Source organism: Ciona intestinalis, chromosome 8 (genome assembly GCF_000224145.3).
Source record: "Ciona intestinalis chromosome 8, KH, whole genome shotgun sequence".
NCBI lineage: Eukaryota > Metazoa > Chordata > Ascidiacea > Phlebobranchia > Cionidae > Ciona > Ciona intestinalis.
This window is the reverse complement of record NC_020173.2, coordinates 3,135,339-3,149,383: the sequence shown is the minus strand read 5'-3', so window position 1 is coordinate 3,149,383 and position 14,045 is coordinate 3,135,339. Positions and strand designations below refer to the sequence as shown.

At 34.8% G+C, this 14,045-nt stretch overlaps 2 protein-coding genes across 2 annotated transcripts; both read left to right on the top strand.

Moving 5' to 3' along the window:
* Positions 1-1,897: 1,897 nt before the first annotated feature.
* LOC100182985 (galactosylgalactosylxylosylprotein 3-beta-glucuronosyltransferase 2) lies at positions 1,898-3,770 on the top strand. The gene is made up of 2 exons (XM_002120631.4): positions 1,898-2,694; positions 3,044-3,770. Exons 1-2 carry the CDS (start codon positions 2,067-2,069, stop codon positions 3,310-3,312), a joined length of 897 nt encoding a protein of 298 aa, XP_002120667.3. The 5' UTR covers positions 1,898-2,066; the 3' UTR covers positions 3,313-3,770.
* Positions 3,771-4,005: 235 nt separating this feature from the next.
* On the top strand, positions 4,006-14,045 carry LOC100180637 (helicase POLQ-like). The gene is made up of 20 exons (XM_002120853.4): positions 4,006-4,189; positions 4,458-4,926; positions 5,365-5,540; positions 5,889-6,067; positions 6,480-6,620; positions 6,989-7,124; positions 7,617-7,822; positions 8,087-8,229; positions 8,737-8,856; positions 9,302-9,415; positions 9,738-9,870; positions 10,171-10,287; positions 10,601-10,703; positions 11,105-11,194; positions 11,542-11,684; positions 11,997-12,152; positions 12,461-12,634; positions 13,005-13,133; positions 13,414-13,533; positions 13,877-14,045. The coding sequence occupies exons 1-20, from the start codon at positions 4,063-4,065 to the stop codon at positions 13,943-13,945; spliced, it is 3,045 nt and encodes a 1,014-aa protein (XP_002120889.1). The 5' UTR covers positions 4,006-4,062; the 3' UTR covers positions 13,946-14,045.

Below are 14,045 nucleotides of genomic sequence, written 5' to 3'. Positions count from 1 at the left end.
TACCTATTATGTCGCGTCTGTTTGAATACAAATTTACGTTAGGTTTCGAAGGTTTAACAGTCACGTATTTTTAACACTTTTACAAAAAAAAAACTTTACATATAGTAGAGTGGGGAAAGATGGAACACCTTTAACACATAATATCCAATTATCCTGACTGTGTTTCGTACAATTATCAACGGTCTATGGGTGTGTCATGAGGATACGGTTTTATGTTTCATGAGGATACGGTTTAACTCTTTGAATGTTCTTTGTTTACTACCAAATGGGGCGAGAAAATAGAAAGAAAAGGTGTCCCATCTTACCCTACCCTATTATACTTAACTTACTTATAAATGACTCAAATATTTCTTAGTATTGGAAACAATTATTAAAGGAAGTCATTTTACTTTGTGAGCGACACCAGACATTAAAATGACTGAACCGCGGAAGGCCCTACAAGTTCAATTCCGGGCGGTGGTAAAAATCCCATTTCTATCGTGATATGACGTATGAGGTAACCAGACTTAAGACAAAGAACTTAGATATTTTGTACAGAACGGAAATTCAGGGACCTGTTATATTGTGTTGATTTTCGGTCGTGAAATATAAAATGAATTTGCTCCTTTAAAGTGGGGATACGGATATATAATTTAGTAAATATTCTTTGTTTACTATTAAATGGGACGATATAGATGAGTGAAACCAAGAACCATGTATAGTCGGGTGGGGGAAGACGAGACATCTTTTGCACATGTTATCGCAATATTATGTTCGTGTTTTTAACAATTAACAACGTTCTATGGGAGTTGTGAGGATATGGTTTTACAGTTCTCTTAATGTTCTTTGTTTACTACTCTGCTATATAAACCCAACATTTAAATACAATGTCAAAACCCATCGAAACCTGGTGTTGGTATGAATGATACCCGATATATAAGTAGTTGTGGGGGAATGTTGCAACAGTATAGGGCGATACGTTTCAGCTGCGACAAAGCAAAACGACATTGAAAGTTGTTATAATTATAATGTATTCATGGGTATCTTTTTACAATATTTGATACATGAGGTGTATCCTTTATATTCTTTCATGTTGCGAAAATTCGGTGTTTATTACTGATGTGGCCATATCCATCTTATATGCTTACCGTCGAGTTATGGCACAGGTGTACATCATACATTAATAAACAGGTGTTTCATACACCATACATTATTACACGCGGGTGTTCTGTTTTATACAATTCGTAACCACTTATACCAGTTACGATGTATGAAACTTTGTGGTAATGATTTGTTCAATTTTTTCTCGTAATGAATGTATGACAATTTGATCAACCCACAAGGGTCAACTGGGCTGAAGCAATTACCATTCAGAGTGGACACACACACGTCCATAGCGCTAGCGGCATCAGGCCTCGAACTGATAAACTAAATAGGTAGCTGGCTAGCCGCTAACCACTGTGCCACTGTGCCACTGCGGCGAGCCAATTACGCTCGGAGCTATGTACGTACGAGATTGTATCTACACCAGAATAACTGCTGCAGTGAGGTTTCTTTAGTAACTTGTAACGTGCTATGTAACCAAATTTGTGTAGTAAAGCTTGCAACGCAGTAAAGACCGAATTGCAAAGAAAACTTAGTAACAGTTTGTATGAACTTAAATATGTGTTGAGGTTTTGATTAGGAACTTAATGACCTACCTCTACTTCAATTAGGCTTTCCACGCTGACTATATAGACATGCCTACACCATGCATGATCTATTACAATAGAATTTCTAATTACAGTTCATGCATCGAAGTTACCAAACTAGTTAGCCAGGGTTGCCGTTTCTTCACATCAGTCAATACTTTTCTTAATTTGTGAAAACGGTTTTGCAATTATGTATAGAAATACTGTATCGTAATGTGAGAAGACCGGATATTCATTTCTTTCCCGCTATACGTTGTTTCATTTTATCATATTGCATCGCATATAGCGTCTTTTAATTTCTGCACAGCGCTGAATAAATGAAGCGACAGTAGTTACAGTACGGGTGTGTTGTTTGTGTTTCAAGACAGAGTCAAGCAACCATAGAAGAATTGTAGGATGAAATATTTGTCATTTTTATATGTTGTCATTATAATGGCTTTATTAATTTTGGGGACTGCCATTGTTAATATTGATGTGACAAAAAGGTCTTCAACACCCAACCGAAAGATTGTGGCGTCACACGTTAAGTCAGCTCTGACGTCAAATAATGCGAAACTAGTGACGTCACCAAGCGTTAAGATTTACGCTATAACGTCGACTTACAAGAGGCCCGAACAAAAAGCGGAATTAACAAGACTTTCGCATATGATAAAACATATTCCAAGCTTTCACTGGGTAGTAATTGAGGACTCGAAAGGGAAAACTCCTTTGGTTTCGAACTTTCTAAAGAAATCAGGGTTGAATGTAACTCATCTGTGTAAGAAGAACGGGAAGCGTATCGGGCATGGGCCAAAGGATTTACTGACAAGAAACTTTGCCCTTAATTGGGTTCGAAACCATCTTGCGAGAAAGGAGAAAGGAATTGTATATTTTATGGATGACGATAACACGTATGACCTTCGACTATTTGAAGAAATGCGGACAACGAAAATTGCTGCAGTTTGGCCTGTTGGTTTGGTTGGGAAGGTTTTATACGAAGGACCAGTTGTATGCAGAGGAGAAAGGGTACAAAAATGGCGGACAGGTGTGTATTAAGGAGTTGGTATATATAATTTTTCTGCGAGTACATATTAAAATAAATTATTTTTTAAAAACCCCACAACGCGTTTTAACAACTCTATATTGTTTGCCATCAAATCTTAGATGTGTTTTAGTTTCTAGCTTATAGTACTGTGGGGTAAGATGGATATCGTTTTAGCACATAATATCCCATATTCCCCAATCGTGTTTTAACGAATAACAACGCTCTTTCAGGGTTGTAAAGATATGGGTATATAAACAGGTTTCTTTGTTTCCTACCGAATGGAACGGTAAAAGAGAAAGAAACCTAAGGCCATTTGACCTCAATTACCAAAATTATTTTTTTATTACAGGATGGAAAGTCGAAAAAAGAAAATTTAAAGTTGACATGGCAGGATTCTGTGTTCATACGGATTTGCTTTTACAGAAACCTGACGTTACTTTTAAAGACGTGGCAACACTAGAAGATGATTTTTTAGTTGACTTAGGTCTCACACCTAAAACTATTGAAGGAAAACATTGCGATGAAGTATTGGTGTGGCATACGAGGACAGAAGTCACGAATATTAGTCACGAAAAATATGCAATAGCTCGTTATAATGCCACCCTTATTGAAGTGTAATACAAATATAACACAAGACAGGGTTTTAACTGTAGATTTTAAGAATTCCAGCTTTTTCAGTTCATATTTGTTTGGTACAACAGTTGTTATCGCGCTGTACTGAGGCCCAGAGGGTTCGTTTCGTGTTTTGCGCTTCTTTCATTGTGAGCGTATGCATCTTCTTGCGATACACTTAACATTTAGATTGCATTCATTTATTTATACATGACAAGACAGTTTACTACGAAACGTAATTAAAACTCGAAAATTCTAGTTTCCAGCTTCTGCTGATGTGTAAAAACGCCCTGATTTGAACTACTACCACTAAATGGGTTCACATGTGCTTATTTTATAAATAAACGATGTACTGCTATGCTATATGGGTATTTTTACTGTTATCTGGGTCTTGTTATATTATTCACATATTGGTTGTTTTTTTGTTTTACGTGTTCGTTATTAAACAAAACATAATTTTTGATGCTGTTTTTTTAGGATTCTATACTTAGGTTACTTATTTTGGTTTAAACTATTCATTACCATAATTGTAAAGTCTCTTATGTTTTTTTAAACGAATAACTAAACTATGTCAATACTCCCCAAAACAAAACGGACACGACCAGGCTGCATCTTCATAATATCAAAGAACACTATACAACAAAGAAGAACACTGTTGTATAGTGTTCTTTGATAATATAGAATTAATTTGGGGATTTCCCTCCAATACACCAGCGCGAAAATTAAAATTGAAAACAAGTGTTAAAATTAAAGGAAATGTCTTCTCATAAACGAAAAATGTCGACAACCGCTGCTAGAAAACGAAGAAAAATGAGTTTTGAAATGTTAGCTGAATCCGAACGGCAGTCAGAAGTTTCAATAGCGAACAAGTCAAATTCTTTAGGTAATTTTATTGACGCTTACATTTTGTATCTGTTTTTTTTTATTGTTGTTATAATTTAAACCTAATAATTTAGGCCCAAAAAGGAATTTTCTATTTTAACCTTCGTTACCTTAAGGAAGGGACAAAATTGTTCAATAAAATATAGAAATAATCATATATATTAGATCAAAATTAAACTTTTATACAAGTGGGTTTACATTGCATACTGGTTTGCTACATTACATGTAAAGAAAAATCACACTATTTATGGTGTTCTATTCATTTGCAGAAGAGCAAATACCGAACGCTCAGTCAAGAAAAGAAACCACCATAGTTGACAACCCACCCTCACCTACTGATTTATTTGACGTTAGTGACATCACAGTACATTCGGAGACGATCGATTTATTTGATTCAGACATTTTTGAAACAAGCGTAAAACAAAAAAGTGCGGATGTTAGCAAAAATGAAGCAAAACAACTTAGAGAGGGCATGAAGTTTAATGACATTGACATTGTCCCATCTAACCAACAACAACAACAACAACAACAAGAAAAACAGCAAGAACAACAAAATGATTCAACTTTTGGAGACATGGATTTATCTTTATTAGAACGTCAATGTTTGTTAGAAATGAAAGAAAAGGAAAATAAAAATCACATAAAAACTCCGGTCAAAACCAAGACACCAATCGCTCAATCAACACCACAAGTTAAAGCTGGAAACGTGAGTGGTTTAGCACGAAGAATGAAAGACAGGTGATTAAATATGTATGTATATGCAGTGTCATAGTCTTAAATGGTCTTTCCGGGTGTTGGGATAATGAGCCAAATCTGGCCTAAATCCGTGACCCATGACAAGGACCTCACCCATAAAAAAAATGTATGTATTTGCTTATTCTAGATTATCTGCTAGCTAGACATAACAATTACCCACTGGCACTAACCCATATAACAAGTTGCCCCTACTCCCTAACTAATAACCCTAACTACAAACCTCTAACACTATCCACCAGCCTAATCTATAATGTGGTAAAGAATTCCATACTATTGCCTATTTACCCAATTTAAGAGTGATAGGTTTCTAATATATGTAGTTGGTTTCACAATTCTTCCCATAAAAATTGGTTTTACATTTTTGTTTATGATATAGTTGGCTTATTAAATGATTTTCTTGTAAACTTTCTCGCTTCACAGGTTGTTAGAAAATGCTCATCGGACCCCAACTAGTAAAACAAGCAACATACTACGTACCAAACCGCCCCATCCACCCACACAACAATTATTAACTCAAGATATTGGGCCTTACTATGGATTGCCTTCTAAAGTTAAAACTTTATTAGGAACTTTAAGAGGGATAAAGTCTGTTTATGGTACGTCTTATTCGCGTATAATTACTGTAATAGATTTCCAATGTGGCTTATCGGAATTTTTTCTTTTAAGTTTGTATTGTTTGTATATCTACTGACACTGTTGTAAAAACTGAGGTTTTTCTGTTTATAATAATTTCAACTTATGTTCTTAAAAACTGAGTAGGCTTTGCTGTAACATTATACAAGATAAAGTAAATATCAATCCATGATCATATTCCAACTCATGCTTTAATTTAACACAGCTTTATTTTTTCAAAGTTTTTTCCTTCCAGAACTCTATATTTTCCCTCAATTTTTTTTCCCCAAAATTATTAATTTTGTTTTGCATAAATTTTTATTTTGTTGTAGATTGGCAGCATAAGTGTCTGACACTCGATGGTGTCAAAGAGGGGAGGAATTTAATTTACTCACTGCCAACTAGTGGTGGTAAAACATTGGTCGCCGAAATTTTAATATTCCGTGAATTATTATGTAAGAAGAAAGATGCTGTGTTTGTTCTACCATTTGTGGCAATTGTGCAAGAAAAGGTAGCTTGGTTTTTTGTTTAATAAAGAAATGTTTATGTGTTGTATTTGGCACTTGCTTTAACAGATTGCATAACTGGTTTTGATTCCCAAAAATTCACAACACTAATTTAGGAAACCAATAAACCTGTTTTAATATCCTAAAACGATAATCGTGACTAAACTGAGTTGTATTTTCACTTCATTTAAGGTCTTAATTGGACGGTAATGATCCAATACTGGACCAAATCCTGAACCCCTGGCATGTCTTAAGACCTCATCCATATAGAGTAGAAAAAAGTAGAAAAACCCATATAGAGTAGAAAATCTGTGTACCCACTTATATAAGCATAAATACACATTTATTGCGCAATAGGACCTTTTCCACATAAAAAGAAAATTCTGCATTTCAACCGTTTTATTTCTATTCCACTAGATCCAAAGCCTCGCACAGTTTGCTGTCGAACTTGGTTTCTTAGTTGAAGAATATGCTGCAGGCAAAGGGAGGTTTCCACCAAGGAAAAGAAGGAAACGGAATGTTCTTTATGTTTGTACGATTGAGAAAGCAAATACGCTGGTATGGTGTTTATATATTTAATAAAATACAGTAACACTTAATGAGTATTAGAGATTTCAAATACAAACTAGTTTTAAATTTTAGCATAATCTCGGATGACATTGTTTAAATGCTGTTCTATCAATAACGGTCAAACATAGGGAACTTTTTCTGAAACGCAAAATATACTTTGGATGCTCTCACCTATATAGACATCTAACAGCAAAGTAAAAGCCGCTTTTCCCCTAAATCTGGAGTGCTAAACATTGATGTAACTGTCAGTCTACTGACTCCAGTTTTAAAAAATTAGGCTAACACCAACATGTAACCTCATGCGCCCCTATGTTCATTATAGTATCCCGCCATTTGAAAATTCAAATTATTTTTAGGTAAATTCATTGGTTGAAGCCTCACGGTTGAGTGAGCTTGGTTTAATAGTTGTTGATGAGCTTCATATGATCGGGGAGGGGGGTAGGAGGGGATCAACCATTGAAACTATGCTTACTAAGGTTATGCATGTATCAGGTACGCGTATGTTGTTGCAGTTTTGTCATTTATATAGTAGAGTGGGGGGAGATGGGACACCTTTTCCTTTTATTTTCTTGTCCTATTTGGTGGTAAACGAACAATTTTCACTGAATTATAAAACTGTATCCCCGACTCCCATAGACTGTTTAAAAACAGGATCACGATATTTGGATATTACGTGCCAAAAATATCCCATCTACGGATCTACCCCCACTCTACTCTATCCTTGTTGGCGGGAAATTGAGTGACTTCTATGGTTGCCACTCCCATGCTCATAGTCGAGTTGCTGAAGCTATTGCAGTGTGTGGATAAGCAAACCTGAATTTCGGTTGGTTTGGTCATTTATATCCTTGTGGGTTTTGGAACTTTGGTGACTTATCCATGGTTGCCACGCCGATGCACAGTCTAGCTTACAAATTTAAAAAAAAGCGCACTTGAATTTTATTTTCACTCTCAGTTATGCTGTTATCATAGAAACAATATATCCAGGTTCCACTCAAATCATTGGTATGTCCGCAACATTAAGCAATCTTCCTGATCTACAAAAGTTTTTGAACGCTGACGTTTTTACCGACAACTTTCGTCCCGTGGCATTGGACGAGTTCGTCAAAGTTGCTGACTCAGTGTTTAAAGTTGACTCAGCAACTTTATGTCCAGAGGAAAGACTGGAATTCCATCGGATGATTGGCCACCAGGTGAGGCTGGAGCAGAATAGAAATCTGTTTTTTGTACGTGTTTTTGCATATTTATAAATTCCATGTATTTATTAATCAGGTCTTTATAAATTATCTCTGGCTTCTGACATAATTTGTCTTTTAACTCAACAAAATTATTTTTTTTTCAGAAAAAAAGGCCTTAAAACTTAATGTTTTCGATTTATAAAGATTTGTAAATGCTATAAATTTGTCATTTAAAACTATTTAAGGTTTTGCCTAAAACATTTATTGACCTTTGCCCAGACTAAAGAAATTGCAAAAGGAGATACAGACCATATTGTAAGCCTTGTATTAGAAGTTATACCCCAACATTCTTGTCTCATATTCTGCCCAACCAAGAAAAATTGTGAAAATGTTGCTAAGATGATATGTAAGCTATTACCAAGGTATATCAATTCTAGTTGTCCTGTATACTAACAGTATCTTTAGCATTATCAGCTCTTCATTTAACCTCAACGCAATAATATAGTTAAGGTAATGTAGTACTGTTGGGGGAAAATGGGACATCTTCAGCACATAATATCCAAATATCCTGATCGTGTTTTAAACAATTAGCAACGGTCTATGTGGGTAGGGGGAATATTTTAGAATTCTATGATTGTTCTTTGTTTACTACCTAATGGGACGAGAAAAAAGAATATTTTAATGTCCCATCTTCACTCACTTCACTATATTTCATTTATGATTTGCTGTCTTCAAATAGTACATGACACTGAAAGATTTTATTCTTAATTAAATAATATTTCGGTTTGTTTCGTTTTAGCTGGTTCTTTATTAATTTATGGGTAACCCATTAAGTTATGGGCCAAATCTGGTCTAAATCCCAGTTCCTTGACAAGGACCTCACCCACATACAATATTATGTTAATTATTTTTAACTATATTTTTTACAGGAATTTCCTGGAGCAAAAAGTAAAACAAAAGATCTCTATGTTGGAAGGTTTATGTAACGAGGGTGAGATCTGCCAAGTATTGAGAGGTGCCATCCCATATGGTGTCGCTTACCACCATAGGTAAGTGAATGGGAGTTGTTTCAAACACATTTAGTAATTTAGTTTTTTACCAAGTTGCTACCCATGTATTGAGCTTAAAGTAAACTCAAAGGCTAAGGAAAACCAATTTTTGATACTTAAAAAAATGGTTTAATATTTACAACAACAGAGAATACGGCTGCCATTTGCTGTTGATTTCCTTCTCTATGTTGTTTTAATAATTTGATCTTTACTATCTAATTGCTAAAATGAACAAAAATTTATGTTAAAAGACTTTAAACCGCTGTAATAGGCAACCCAACCAAATCAAATAACTGATCAACCATGACTATAAAAAATTGATATTCTCAATTTTAAATTAAAAATTTGATGCAGTTTTTAGTTTTATAAATGTCATCAATAATTTACTTATTTTACTATAATTTAATTCTTTCAGTTTCATCATAATATATTTATTACATCACAGTGGTTTAACAACAGACGAGCGTCGTATAATCGAAGATGGATATCGTAACGGAGTTCTATCAGTGATTACATGCACATCTACCCTTGCAGCTGGTGTTAATCTGCCTGCAAGAAGGTAGGAGGTTTTCTATTTGGCGTGATGTTGTGCGTGTATTTGAAATGGGATTAACGTCATGTTATTTAGCAGTAAAGTTTTATACCGAAAAATATTTTAGACCTTTCACTTCTTGCGAAAGAGCACTATTTTTAAATAACAAGCGTTAAAAGGGCGCCAATTTTTGGAACAGCTGCCGGGTGTCTATACAAACAAACAAAGCGAAAATATTTTGCATTTTCTACTTTGATCCACGAGGTTTCCTATATTTGACAACAATCACTCTGTGTAAGTTTAAAATCCCTGAATCTCATTGGTTAACCATCGTCCAATGAAACGACAGAGTCATCATACGCTCGCCTCACATTGGTCGAAGCTTCATGTCACGATCTCAATACAAGCAAATGATTGGTCGAGCTGGGAGGGCGGGGATCGACACCAAAGGTGAAAGTTTTCTCATCGTTTCAAAACCTCAGGTAAGGCAATAGTGACGGTGTGTTTTTTGTGGGTGTTGGTCCTTTTGTGTGGCACGTACCGAGATGTAAGATTTGGCAAGAATTGGCCCATTACCCAAAATTCTCTTTATATTAGCTTAAATTTTATATTATACATGCTTACAATTTTATATATGCTTTCACCATCATAAAACCATGGTTAAGACACCTTTCTTAGTCCAGAGGTTACAGGCTTATGGGCGTATGTGTCTTTGGGCAAAACATTTGCCGTTTGACGTTGCCTGCCTGCTAGGACAATAAGTTTTACCAAATTATTCCTAGGATCAAGTAAAGGTAGTAGACTTGATAGGAGGACCAGTGGAAACTTGTATCAGCAGCCTCATGTATGATTCTGGGAAAGGATTTCGGACTTTGCTGCTTAATCTTATTGGTTTAAAGGTTTGTTTTATGATTTTTTGTAATGTTTATGTGTTCTTGCAAATATAAATGCAAATAAATGATTGTAACTAGCTTTGTCTTCGCAAATATACCTTTAGGGAGGATGATTTTTTTGTAATGCTGACAATTTAGACAACCCATTATTAACCACTGGGTAAAGAAATTGTCGTTAAGTATCTTATGCAAGAACAGATACAAGCATACACCCACAATGGTAGCAGCAATGAGACTTGAACCAGTATCCTTTGGTTAGAAGCAAGTGCACTAAACAACTGTGTTTGCAGAACACCAAAATTAATTCCATCGTTTGCAGATAATCACAAAGACCTCAGACGTTTTAAACTTTTTCTCAAAAACTTTTTTTTCAACTCAAATATCAACGATTCAAGAAAAGAAACCTCATTTACTCGAAACAGGTTTTATAATATTTCTACTTGGATGATAACTAACTTAAGGTGGCAATTATTTCATCATCAAATATAATAATAAAATACCTTTATTATTGTCACTAACCTATCTTTATGTATTGTGGCAAATATTTGTCTTAATGTGTTTCACATGTCGTGTATTCATACACCTCATGCTCACTGTCAAGGTATAACATGAGTGTTATACAATTGGATATGCATACACGATATACCTCATGCTCACTGTCAAGTAATACCATGGTTCTCCTATTATACACCATACACAGTGATCCCATATACTTCATATCCAATGTATGGCCAACAACCCAGGTATTGTACTGTATACCTATCATGCAACACTTCATGCCTAATCATGCCAACATTTACAAATCATTTAAAAACAATTACAGACGAATCCACAAATGTAGAATCTCTATCAGCTTCAACAACTGAACATCTACTCAGTGTCAACATGATTCGAATGGATGAGTCTACAAACGGTATTTTATATTCCTAAAAAATATGCTTAAAATTATGGTAAAAATACAACAGGCCTTCATTTTTATGAAATATAAATACAAATGTACAGGAAGGGATATTAATTTTTTAAAATGATAAATAGGCCTTAGTTACATTTTTTGTAACACTTTGTAATTAAATGTTTTTGGTGCCGTATTTTTCCCACTAATTCTCCGTTTCATAAATTAATATAATCTTAATAAAAACTTAATAAAATCTGTGTTATTTTTAATTTTTTTCACATAAAATATTTTTGCTTTAAAAATCTGTGCTATAAATTCTTGTTTCGTTTGTTTCACAATACTGTTCAATTATTACACTATATTAGATGGAAGTTTTCAAGTTACTAAACTCGGAAATGCAACCTTTAAATCTTCAATTGATTATGACATCAGCAATCAGCTTTATGATGATTTAAAGAATGGATTACAAGGTCTTGTGTTGGAAAACTACCTTCATTTATTGTACCTGGTATGTTGATACATTAGTCAAGGGATAATGGACCAACTCTGGTAAAAATTCCAAGTTTTATGGAAAGCCTTGCTGTAGAACCTCAATCTTATAGAACAGGCATAACCTGGTGTATTATGCAATGGGCCGAATCTCATAAATCCCAGGTACTGGGGCTTGCCTTGCCATAAGACTTTACCTTTATAGATTAGGAAGATAACTATTTAAGGTAATGCAACAAACCTGGCCAAAAGCTTATAGCAAAATGGCTTGCCCCGCCAAAAAACTTTGAAAACGCTGACTAAACAAATCTTGAAAAAGTACTTTTCACAGGTAACTCCATATGACACAATGGTGTCACCTGATTGGATGGTTTATTTAAATGAAATCAATCGACTGGAACCGGGTGAATTAGCTGCAGCGACAGTTATTGGGATCGAGGAGTGTTACATCACAATGCGGGCGTCTGGAAGAAACCCAAGGAAAAAAGTAAATTGTTTAAAATTTTATTAAAAAAAATATTTAGGCCGTATATACAGATAATATTAGCAACATATTTTATAACATGTGTTGCTATTGGAGTTTGACAACATAACACAAAAGTTACTGTTTCTTGTAACCAAAAGATACCTGGTTTACAGCTTGCTAACACTGGTGTGGGTGTGTGTTTTTAAGCAAGATAAGGGAACCCACACTCACACATAAGGGACAACTGGGTTGAAGCAATTACAGATCCGTGTATTGCTCAAGAACACACCAAAATGATATCAGCACTAACCAGTACTTTTCATCAACAGAAAGCCAACCAACCAAAGATTGACAGATTCTACGTCACCCTAATGCTTAACCTTCTATTTAAAGGAAAGTCAGTATGGGAGGTTTCAACAAGGTTTGATCAACCTCGTGGTTTTCTACAAAATCTTCTCTCAAACGCCGCTGCTTTTGCTTCACATATTCTCTTATTTACAAAGGTTTAAGATTTATTTGTATTTTTTTTTTTAATTTTTCTAATACTTAGAATACTGTTTCTTCTGCTAACAAAATTTCGTTTTTTTTTTGTAAATATGTTTTTTTATATTACTATTAGGTCATTTTTACTTGTATTGTTTATGGAAAAAGGTAGTTTGGTGCTGAGGCTTAGTGATTGGCCACTTACATCAAAAAGGCTACAGAGTTTAATGATAAAAACTGATAGGCATGTGGGCAAAACCTGGGAAATTGCTCCAATGGTCACTAAATGGGTTGTAGCCCCATGTGTTGGGATAATAGGCAAATCCTGGCCTTAATCTCAGGTCCTATGGTGTGCCTTGCTGTAAGAACTCATTTTTGTTTTATGTTTAGGAATTAGATGAGTTATGGGCTTACCAATCGTTAATTGAAAAGTTGATACAAGTTTTACAATATTGCACTGTAGCTGAGTTGGTGCCGCTCATGGAAATCCCGGGAGTTCGCATGACACGAGCTAAGCAGGTTCGTGAAATTCATGTGATCATGATTTTCCTCACACACACTGTCGAGTTATAACATGGATATCTCCTTATACACCAGACACACATGGTGTATTCATACACTTCATCTACTGTTGAGTTATAACATGGGTGTCTTCTTATACATCAGACATAAATGTATTCATACAACTCATGCTCACCGTCGAGTTCTAACACAACTAATTTAATACCTTGCTGTAATTCTTTACAATATGTTAACAAGCCAACAAAAAAAATGCATAAAACCTGATTTCCCTTCCCAGCTATTAAGTAGTGGTTTCAAAACACTGGCTCACATTGCTACGGCTCAACCGGGAGCATTATGTCAATCCATTGACCATCTATCTAGAAAACAAGCAGCTCAACTGATAGCATCAGCAAAGGTGAGGTTATGCTATTATAGTTTGTACTGTTCATAGATTAGGTTTGTTTTAAAAACTTACAAATTAGTGTCGGTTTTATATATGCCTATGTTTTACTTCAATTGTTGATGGTTTTATTTAAATGATTTGAGTTAAAAGAGGTCGGTTAAGTATTGAGTTCTATCTTTGACTCTACTCGTCTGTAGGCACCTTACAGCAGAATAAAAGCTGGGTTGTTAAAACATAATGTCACCCCTTTTTTAAAACTTGTATAACAATGGTGATATGTCATCCAAGACATTTTTAACATCATGCCTGGTCAAAGCTATTACAACTACTTTACCTGGACATCTTATATAACCAGATATTACTTGAAGAGAAAGTTGAATCCCTTCAAGAAGAAGTTGAAGACCTTAAAGCTGTAACAACATAACTTTTATATTGTTTCTATTCCTTAACTTGATTTATATATCATTTCTATGAAATTATATGTCAGTATTTCAGTATTTAATTACAAATTAGAAACTGCCTAA

Bases quoted from the DNA above. Each gene is read 5' to 3' on its own strand.
- LOC100182985 (XM_002120631.4), top strand. From the start codon at position 2,067: ATGAAATATTTGTCATTTTTATATGTTGTCATTATAATGGCTTTATTA. The intron at 2,695-3,043 runs GTGTGTATTAAG...TTTTTATTACAG, and splicing joins GGTACAAAAATGGCGGACAG to GATGGAAAGTCGAAAAAAGA.
- LOC100180637 (XM_002120853.4), top strand. From the start codon at position 4,063: ATGTCTTCTCATAAACGAAAAATGTCGACAACCGCTGCTAGAAAACGA. The intron at 9,416-9,737 runs GTAGGAGGTTTT...ATGAAACGACAG, and splicing joins GTTAATCTGCCTGCAAGAAG to AGTCATCATACGCTCGCCTC. The intron at 11,685-11,996 runs GTATGTTGATAC...TACTTTTCACAG, and splicing joins ACCTTCATTTATTGTACCTG to GTAACTCCATATGACACAAT.